This window comes from Vidua macroura, chromosome 8 (genome assembly GCF_024509145.1).
Source record: "Vidua macroura isolate BioBank_ID:100142 chromosome 8, ASM2450914v1, whole genome shotgun sequence".
Taxonomy (NCBI): Eukaryota; Metazoa; Chordata; class Aves; order Passeriformes; family Viduidae; genus Vidua; species Vidua macroura.
Genome location: NC_071578.1, coordinates 35,053,020 through 35,063,195, shown reverse-complemented (window position 1 = coordinate 35,063,195; position 10,176 = coordinate 35,053,020). Strand labels below are relative to the sequence as shown.

The window sequence follows — 10,176 nt, the reverse complement described above, 5'->3', positions numbered from 1 at the left end:
CTCTATTCTCCTGATTGGCACTGCCTCAGATCTGCTTTGCTGATTTTTTTTACCTCCTGGGCCTGATGTCTGTTCTGTATTGCAGTTGTTGATGGAAGGGAGGGCTAAACTCGTACCCGTAGCTGGGTGATATTTGGACCTACATGGATATAAATGTTATCAGCACGCTGCCTTCAATGCTGATGGCATCTAAAGAAGTCCTGTAAGAAACACTTGCTCCAGAGAAAAAGATTTGCTTTTCAGGCTTCTTCAGATCTGCTGCCTTGGCATGGTGTGTGGGGATACAGAACCAGGAGCAGGAAATCAGAGTGTTAATGGGGTGAGGGTAAATGATGTCTTCTCTTTCTCATTCAGCTGGGTTTCTGTGTTGAAACTTGTTGTTCTGGACTTCCTGTGGGTTGTCTGGTAGAGAGATGGGGACATAAGTTTAAGTTTGTCTTTTTCTGTTGCTTTTATGCAGGGACACCACCGGAAGGCTAGCTTGAAGCCAGAGCGAAACCTGTAAAAGTGAGAAAAGCAATTAAATGGTGAAATGATCTTTCTAATTGCGCAGAGAATGAACAAACTCGTGACTTGGTTCTACCTGTGAATGACTATGGAGATAAATATTTCTTCTGAAATCAAAGGAATGAGGTGAAAAGCTAAATGCATGAAAGCATGGAGGGAGGTGCACTAGGAGTTTATGATCAGATTTCCTTGTATTTTAAGTTAACATACATGATCAGTGAAATGGCAGGGTGTTCGATGGGCTCAGTAGATGGTGCTGACCATGCTGGTAGCTGCATTTGTGAGACACAGAAAATCTGAGGAAAATACATGCGTTTACCTACTGGGAGCTTTTAAAAAGAATAGTTAAATGAGGAGGCTGTCTGCTTTCTGAGAGAGGAGGGGGAGGACATGTTTGTGTGTTTCATGCTAAATGCAATTTGGGTGAATGGGCTGTAAAACTCTGCCTTTGCCAGCTCACAGGCAGGATGGTGTTTGAAACGCTCCCAGGAGCGAGCCTCGCAGCATCACTCTGGAATTAAACACTCGGCTGCTGCAGACCCAGTGAAACTGCACAGGATCTGTGCTGATAACCAACCTTTGAGACTCACAGCGAGCCTGAAGAGGCGTGGGGGGGGTTATGGATGCAGGATTTGGCACGGGGATCCGCGGGCAGCCAGAGCAGCTCCCTGCGCCCTGCGTCGCGCAGCCCTCCCAGCGCAGAGCAAGAGGGACATCTCTTGGCTGCTCCCTCGTGGTGACACATCCCCATGGCACCTTCACAGTCACCCGTGGGCTGCTCCCGCTTCCCAGGACTGTGCTGGGCTCACTGGACTCACCCCCACTGCTGGGGGGTGGCCTGGGAAGAGCAGGTGGCTGAGCCAGCCCAGCATTAGCTCAGCAGATGCAGTGCAGGGATTACAGATGCCTCCCGTGGAAACAGGATGGTCTGCATGTGGAAATGGGTGCAAATGTGGCTGTGCTGATGCTGTGCCTGCTGCTTGCACTTTGTTCAGAGACAGAAAATACTATGGGCTGAGTTAAAAGCTCAGAGTGTATCCCATCTTGCATTATCAGCACAGTTAAGTTGTCTCATTGGCCTAAGGACTACAGTTGAAAATCACAGCTGTTCTCACCTCCAGAGATTTAAGCTTTTTTCAGTCTGAGATTTGAGTTTTCTCTGTGCACACATGCTCACACTGCCTCACCTCTGGTTCAGGCAGCAGTAGATGATGGGGTTGCACATTGTCGAGCTCATGGCAAGGAGGAAGACTGCGAGATACACCTGCTGAATGTACTTCTGCTGGTAGATGTCTTCCTTGAAGCTCCCCAGGATGAAGTATATGTGATAGGGCAGCCAGCAGACAGCAAAAATGATCACCACTACCACCATCGTCTTCACAAACTAGGAAAACAAAACCAAGGGTTATTCCTGGGCTTGCTGGGGCAGTGGGAAGTGCTGGTGTCACTGTGAGGCTGGTTTGCCCTCCCGAAGTGCAGAGTATGGAATGTAGACCTGGACTGCTGTGGCAAAGAAACCAGCCCTGGTGATGAAAACTGGGAACAGGGAGGGAGTGCCCTGGCCATGGAAACTGGAACAGGGAGGGAGTGCCCTATCATGGGAACAGGGCGGGGGTTAAAGCAAACTTTTCCCAGGGCGCTGAGAGGACTCTGCAGAGGAGCTGCTTGTAGCTGCACCAGGGAGACGTGCAGGGAAAGGAGATCACTGCTGCTACACTGCGACTGCTCCACTCTGTCCAGAGTTTTACCCTGGTTTATCCTGCAACGTGTGGATTCTCTTCACTCTCTAAGGGCTGCTGGCAGCTGGCCTGCTGCTGTGAGCTTTCTTCCTTGAAGGCTGGCTGGTGCACGCAATCACCATTTTTTTCAAACTTGCAGGCTGATGCCTTTTACCCCGGACCCGAAATATTTTGTTAACCTTTCAAGCCATTCCCACAAGATTTTGTGTGGAACACCAGCTCCATTTTGGAACTGGACCCAGCAGGGCTGGTGTGCTTGGGGTAACGATACTTAAGTTTCACTTCTGACCTTTTTTTTGGCATTAACTTGGTGTTCGTAGTGGACTCTGTTGAGGTGGTTGCCTGGAGCCGTGCTGCTCCACAGAGTAACTCCTATAATGCTGTATGCAACAAACATCACCATTAAAGGCAGCAAATAAATCAACACAATCACGGCAATGTGGTACCTGAAAGAGAAGAACAAGCAGTTTTTCACAGTCAGTATGGCTCTTGGAGAGCTCTTCCAGAAACTGGCTTTTGGATATATATGCTGGCTCCTATTAGCAAAACCACAAAGAAGAATTTTTGCCTGTAATTATTGTTACAGGGACTTCTGTAAACAAAAGGGCAAAAATGAGCAAAATCTCATCTCTCTGGTGGTGTGATGAGTGGTCCTTGGGCTGGATTCCCTGGTCTTTCAAGACAGAGTAACATCACTGATCTTTTAGCAGAGGGTCCAGGGCCACCTGCATTGAGCTTTGCTATCCCTCTGCAGCCAGGAGAGAGGGAGAGAGAGATGGTGGTAAAAGTACAAGCCCTTAAATCACAGGTATGGGAAAGGAATAGTCCAGAAACTGTAGAGTAACTTGATGAATGCAGCAGCGGCAACAGTGGAAAAAAGCCAGATCAGGGCTGGCTGCAAAAGGCATCTGGCTGCTAGCAGGGTGCACAAAGGTGCAGATAGTGAGGAAGGGATGTTGCCTGTGTTTGTGTAGCTGGCTGTTTTCATTTGTATGAGCACACAGAGTCAATATATCACCAACAGGCCACTCAGTTACTGCTCCAGCTGAAAGCACTGGCATCCCCTTAGCTGTATTTTAACCTCAGCCCTTTCTAGTTTTCTGTGTCACCCCACAAACTTCTGCTGGTTCCCTCATGCTGGGGGCTGATTAGTTTAAGCAACTACCATTTATGGGAAGGGAACAACCTGCTCAGTCCCTTACAGCAGCTGTCAAATTAACATAAACAGTGTGAAAAGTAGGATTAGGCAGGAGGGCTCTGGCACACGCTGCTGGCAGTGACCCCAAAAGGCTGGGGGGGTACAAATGGTCTTTCTCAGTCTGACAAGGCTCTGGGGTTACTCCTCACATTAGAGCACTGTTGAAATGGGTGTTGGGGCCTGCAGTGGTGTTTTGGGGTGGCTGCAAATACCAGCCTGGTGGCTGCATAAAGAAAAATTCTATATTTGTGAGATGTGGCACGTTTGTCCCTGCCTGTCTTACACTTTTTCCTATTGTGCTCAGAGCAGTTCCTCTTTTGAAGATCCAGCGCTGTGTGTGGAGTGCAGCGAAGCCCTTTCAGGGTTCCAGTCCTGGGAGGAGGAAGGGAGGATGGGAGCCTGAGTTTGAGCACACGTAAAAAGAAACTTTTAGTCTCGTAGCTTTACTACTTTGCTGCAAAGTTAACCTGTCACCAGAAGAAAAATCCTCTGTGGTTAAGGTTCTTTACTCTGGTTAAACTTCTTATATCCTTTATATCTAATATTTTTCAGGCTCTGGCAGTCAGTAGTGCATTGTTTGGAGGTTTTTAATTTTTTTTTTTTTTTACTTCTTTCTATCATAATTATACACATCTTTCCTGCAAAAAAGGATTTTCCTATGTTCTGAAGTCTAGAAATCTTGAAAGATGGGTTATTCAACTGCAAAGAATTCAGAGGACACACAGGTTAACACAGGAACCCGCCTCTCAATTTTTTTTGTTTTTCCTTGGGTTCCTTAGCGTTTCTTTTCCTTGTTATTTGTACTAGTATATGAATGGCTGCACGTGGCTTTTTCTCCATGGTCTGTGTTGCAGGCATCTGTCCCAACAAGCCCATCACTCAGTATGATTCCTGGGGAGCAATGTTTCCAACTTCCTTTCTAAGAGAGATACCAAAACCTGCAGATCTGAGGCTGTTCAGGGAGAGAGAGCTGGTGAGTGATGGACTGTGGTCAGGAGCTGCTGCTCTTCAGCTGGAGATCCCAGAAAGGATCTGCTCTGCTATTTGCCACGTTCAGAACCAGCCTTTCCAGCCCACAGGGCCTTTATCAGCATGCTGGGGAACTCATTTGAATCCTTTCCATGCCATGGATGTGGGAGAGATAAGCCTCACGCTTTTCATCTGAATGGAATAGTCACCAGTGACTCATGTATTAGTGGTTATCTATTTTCCCTCCTCCTCAGTCCACAGGAGCCTGGCACCCTGTTCCCCAAAAAGTACCAATGGGTACCAAAAAGGAGCCCTCAAGAAGAGGAGCATCACCCAGCATGAGAGGTTTGAGCCTGATTTTACTCTTTTCTCAACTGGGAACAGCTGGCAACCACTGCCTGAATATGCTGCAGCTTGGCCAAAATGACACAAAGGTCGTGGAACTTGGCACATATTAGTGTGGAAATCAGTTTGTTTGGTAATAGCTAAGTTGAGGAGGCATCCAGCTGCCTGCCAGAGATGAAGACTGAGCAGGGAAAATGTCCCACGTGCATGGAGCCGGGCAAAACCCTTCACGGTGGGTTTTGGTTTGAAAAATTGTTTGCACTTTGTTAATTGATTGGTTCCTTTTCCTCGTGTCTTCCATTGCTGCTTTGTAAAAATATGTTTTGTTTGATAAATTTGTCATTGCGTGCTCTGAATGATGAGTAATCCCAGCAGATCCCCTAAATGCAGGGTTTGGCTTGTTTCATCTGTTTGAACAATCTTGCTTTCAAGCAGGAGGAAAGCGCTGTGAGGCTCAGGAACCTCCAGGAGCGCAGATGTGTGCCCAGATAAATATGTCTATAAAACCTTAGGATGTTTGAAACATGCTGCTCTCAGGTTTTATTTTCCTTTTACCCCCACAAAGAGCAGCATCATTTTTAACTAATTACGTGGCTTCTCAGCATTAAAGATACCCAGTTTCCTCCTGCCTGACAGAGGAAGAAAATCCAGAACCTTTGAAACCAGGATTTACTGATTGTTTAGGGACTTTCTGCACTGGTTTACCTTAGATTCCCCAAGCTCTATGTGTAGGGTTTCTGGACATTATAACCAGTTTTCAAAGTGGCAGGTTCAGGATTACCCTGAACCACGATCCCCTGGCATCTTTTGCCACAGCTGGCTTAAATTGAGTTTAGATGGGCACATTCTCCTGCTCTCTCTCCCAGCACTCTCCATAGCCTGCGGTTTGGAGATGAAATTATTTTCCTGGTTAACTTTAGCCTGAATTGGGAGTTTGGTCGTGTCTCTTACGCCAGCTGGTGCTTGGATCCAACGTCATCAGGCCAGACCACGATGCATTTCATGGTGCCATTGTCCACGGTGATCTCGGCGTAGAAGCACTGCGGGAAGGCAAGCCCGAATGCCACCAGCCAGATGATCCCAATGATGACTCTGGTGCTTCCAGCAGAGAGCCTGGGCTTGAAGGGGTGAATGATGGCCACATACCTGCAAGAAACAGGTGTGGTGCTTTTACAGTGAGACTGGCAAGCTGTACAACAAATGCAGCAAGTGTAAAAACTCACCAGGAGTGAGTGGGATTTATTAATATAGATATTTTGACAGGTTCCAGGCTGTAAATAATAAGGAACTAAATCCTTTCTGAAAAGAATTATTGCAAGTCTTAGGAAAGGATTCATTAAACCCACGTGGATGGATGCTTCTAGTGTGAAGAGGAAGCAGTCCTTTATGTGTTCTGCATACAGGTTTTGCAAGCATTCCCCTTATGGAATTTTTCATAGAATCCCAGAATGGTTTGGGTTGGAAGGCACCCTAAAGATTACCTAGTTCCAATCCCCAGCCATGGGCAGGACACCTTCCACTGTCTCAGGTTGTTCCAAGCCCTGTCCAGCCTGGCCTTGAACACTTCCAGGGATGGGGCAGCCACAGGTCCTCTGGGCAACCTGTGCCAGGGCTCACCTCCCTCACAGGGGAAGAATTTCCTCCCAACATCCCATCTAACCCTTCATCAGCGTGAAGCCATTCCCCCCATCCTGTCACTCCAGGTCCTTGTAAAAAGTATTCTTGCTCTTTTACTTATTTTTGCAAGTGCCTTTCCAAAAAAAGCCCAGCCAAGCTTTTCTAATGCATAATTCTTAATTCATAATTCTTCCTAATTATGTCAATCTCTGATGCTTCATATTAGCACAAGAGCAGACTGAGGTCTTGAGTATCATTTACCCCAATTTGCTCCCCACTGATTTTGAGCTGTGGAAAACTCGTGCTGTCTGCACTGCTGCTTGCAGAGGAGGGAAGGGCTGACCCTTTCATCCCACACCTGCTCGGAGCCCTCAGGCACATCTGACTATTGGATTACTCACGAGCCCTCTGGTTTTAAGTTCCCTGTGTGGAAATGCACGGTGTTGTAACGAGTACGTAATCAATTATGCATTTCTTGTCATGCTGCCCCTATTCTTTGTCATGGTTGTAACAAAGTAGAGTGGAAAATGCCCACTGCCTCCTGGTTTTCATAGAAAAAAGTCTGACAAATGGTGCTGTCTCTTGGCCAGGCTGCTGGCAGGGAGCTCTGCCCAGCTGCTGCTGCAGGACAGGCAGCACAGTGAGCAGTGCAGGGCTGCACAGCAGCAGGGCCTTATTTAGCTATAAAATTTTCATGTCACCTCGCTTTTCTTTAGCTCACCATAGGCAGTGTTACACAGTGTTCGAGTCTGCTCAGGGAGGAATCCACTGGTGAATATTCTCCAGAGTGTTTGCCCACACAAGTGCCTGAAACGATGGTCTGTGACCCTCAGTGAATGGCAAGTCCTCATGAAGAAATGATGCCAGCCACTGTGCTGTCACTGCAGCCTGTGCTGCAGACATCAAAGGGGTTACAGGGCTGGGTGCAGGCTTTCCCACAATACCAGGGATGCACCCCTGAGGCAAGCTGTGATTTGAGGTGAGCTCCTGCAAGTTGGGAGATTTATCAAACCTGCTGAGATCTCCTGGCCCCTCTTGCTGTGTGGCAGCACGGCCTTTGCCCCGCTGATGCTCGCGCTCCTTGTGCCCCCTCTCAATGCCCCTGTGACATCCCAGGATGCTGGGACTACAATCTTTCTCTGCTCCTCATACATGTAGACAGAACAAGCTGAATTTTGGACCCTCTTGTGCACTTTCCAAACAGGTCATAGGAGACTTTGCTAAGCGGAGTGTGAAAGTCGAGCTGATCGATAAGGCCGCGTTTCTGCCTCGGGCGCTGGGCTGGGAACAGCTGCTCTGGGAATGGGGAAATGGAGTGATCCTAAACCCAAGGGCGAGCAATATCACCAGGGGCTTTTCCGTGGCAGATAAAAGTGACTTAGATCACTTCTCAGCCTCCTTCCTTAAAATAAACCACTTCAGAAGATATTGTTTGTATAGAAGTTAAACACTGGAGCTGGAGTGGACACAAGTTCTCTTAACAATAAATGGAAGCGTCGAGTTTCCAGGAGACAGCGTCAGGCTAACCAAAGAATACCTAAATATGGTTTGCAGTGAGGTGCTAAGTTCTCTTTCTGATCTGTGCTACGTGGCTAAAGAGATCTTGGCTATATAGGTGCTTTCACCAAAAATCCCCAAGGAGCAAGAGCAGGAAGACATGACAACAGGCTGAAACAGCTTTTTAAAAATATTCTTTGTCAGACCACATGTATAAAATAGCAGCTAACAACAACCCTTGATTTACAGCCAGGAGCAGCAAAGACTATTTGAGGCTAAAACCGAGCTGCCGTTGATTCTAAATAGGGATTTGCTTTCATCTGGAAACTGCGGACTGACAAACACGTCCCTCAGCCCCGTCCTCGCGAGCTGTCCCGTACTGTGCCCTGTCCCCAGCTCCTGCCCAGGTTTCAGCGGGCATTACACGTGAGAAAAGCCCTTTTCCCTCTCCTAGCCTGTTTATCTGGTGCGATTGGTCTGTGATTGCCTCCTGGGGCTGGGTGTGCCGGGCTGATCCGAGTTGCGAGCCCGGTGGCTCCCGAGGGAGGCTGGCTCCCCTCCCGAGGGAGCTGCAAGGGCCCTTGTGGATACGGGAACGCAGGAAACCTGAAGGAAACTGCAAAGTCAACAGCAGGGCTTTGCTAAAGGAGTGCCCGTGTTTCACTCCTTTGCTAGAGGAGTGCTGGTATTTCACCAGCTCAGGCTGCCCCAGGGAAATGCCCCAGGGAGAGGGGAAGTACCGCAGGGAAGACAGGAAGGATGCAAGGAAGGAGGGTAGAGAGCAGAGCCTAAAGGGAAATAACCTCCTCTCCTTCTTGCACACGGCATTGCCTTTAAGGGGGGAGACTCCCACAGGCTTTTGGCCACTTTCTAGTAAAAAGGAAAAACAGCTTCATGCTATTTAACAATGAGCTGTAAACACAGTCAGACTCCAGAAATTAAAGCTTCAAGTAAAAGTGACTTGGCAGTTGGAAGTGAATTTTATGAAAATACCAAGTTGCCCCAGAAGTCAAACAGAATCACTGTAATTACTTCCCTCCCTCTCAGAATAAGTCGTTCCAATGAACCAGGGGAGCAGACTCTGCCATTTCTAGTCTAGTTCCCATTATTTGTGGTGGTTTGCTGGATTCACAGCAGGATTAGGACTGCTGATAGTTTCAGAAATCTGCAGCATATTCTCATTTTTATGGATATATCAGTCTCATGGTTTAAAAAAAAAACAAAAACCAACAAAGCCGCAGTAGAGTTTTCAGGATGATTGGGAAACAATTTATGATCAATAATGTGAGAACAACAAAAATACCAGCCACTTCCACTCGTTCCAGATTCAGGTGTGATTCAGACCAGAGATAAAAAAACAGAAGATCATGCCATAATTAGCATCAAACCCCACAGTCTGGCAGTCCTTCCACTTTGCTGATAAGGCACGTGACAGAGTGGGGGCCAACTGCACAAACTATTGCAACGATTTATTTTTTGACTTACAGGGGTTCTTTTTGGACCTCATCTTCTCCATTCACCTCTTACCTCTCTGCAGCCACGGCTGTCATGGAGTAAATGCTCACAAACACTGCAGTGATGGGGAACCAGTTCTGAAACCTGCAGAATTCCTCACCAAAATACCAGACATTGTGGCTGGCATAGATGAAGTTGAAGATGGTGTTGAAAGCGGACATCAGCAGGTCCGAAAGAGCCAAGTTAACGATGAAGTAATTGGTAGCGGTCCTCATTCTCCTGTGTGCCAGAATAATCCAGATGATGGTGGCGTTGCCAAGGATGGATGTGACGACGATGAAGGAGTAGGTGATGGCCCAGAGAGCAATTCTCCAGCCCGGCTGGCTGAACTGGGTTGCCGCCGTCCAGTTGCCGCCGTCCTCGAGGGAGCCAGCCTGAGAAACGTTGCTCGAGTTAAAAACAGAAAACACACCCATGGCTTTTCACTTCTTGTAAGTGTAAAAGAAAATCTTCTGGCATCTGCTCATTTCCTTGCAGTAGATGCTGGTGTATGAATTTCCATGCATTTAACCAAGTGCTGTTAAAAGGACATCGGGATGAGCTGTCTCATGTGTTCTCGTCCTGTTTTCCAAGTGATGCAAAGCAGTTTCAGGAGGAGATGAGCGATGCCAAGGGCCTCCTCCTTCTTCCCTGGCATTTTAACCTATGCTTGAAGAGCAAAAAAATGAAAGAACAACTCTCTTCTTCAAGTTTCTTTTTCCTCTAAAAAAGGAAGAAAAAAAAAAAAAGGAAGAAAAATATGTTTTCCAGGCCAGCGGCACGTGATGTCTTCCTTTAGATTACTTTTAG

At 47.4% G+C, this 10,176-nt stretch overlaps 1 protein-coding gene across 1 annotated transcript; it reads right to left on the bottom strand.

Moving 5' to 3' along the window:
- Window positions 1-224: 224 nt before the first annotated feature.
- TACR2 (tachykinin receptor 2) lies at window positions 225-9,818 on the bottom strand. Its single transcript, XM_053983956.1, has 5 exons — window positions 9,400-9,818; window positions 5,710-5,904; window positions 2,536-2,692; window positions 1,695-1,891; window positions 225-499 (listed from the first exon to the last, which is right to left on the bottom strand). The coding sequence occupies exons 1-5, from the start codon at window positions 9,801-9,803 to the stop codon at window positions 304-306; spliced, it is 1,149 nt and encodes a 382-aa protein (XP_053839931.1). The 5' UTR covers window positions 9,804-9,818; the 3' UTR covers window positions 225-303.
- Between the last annotated feature and the right edge of the window lie 358 nt (window positions 9,819-10,176).

Excerpts from the sequence above, each read along its gene's own strand:
- TACR2 (XM_053983956.1), bottom strand. The coding sequence starts at position 9,803 with ATGGGTGTGTTTTCTGTTTTTAACTCGAGCAACGTTTCTCAGGCTGGC. Across the intron at positions 5,905-9,399 it reads ACAGCCGTGGCTGCAGAGAG|GTATGTGGCCATCATTCACC; the intron begins GTAAGAGGTGAA and ends TGTTTCTTGCAG. Across the intron at positions 2,693-5,709 it reads GGATCCAAGCACCAGCTGGC|GTACCACATTGCCGTGATTG; the intron begins GTAAGAGACACG and ends CTTCTCTTTCAG.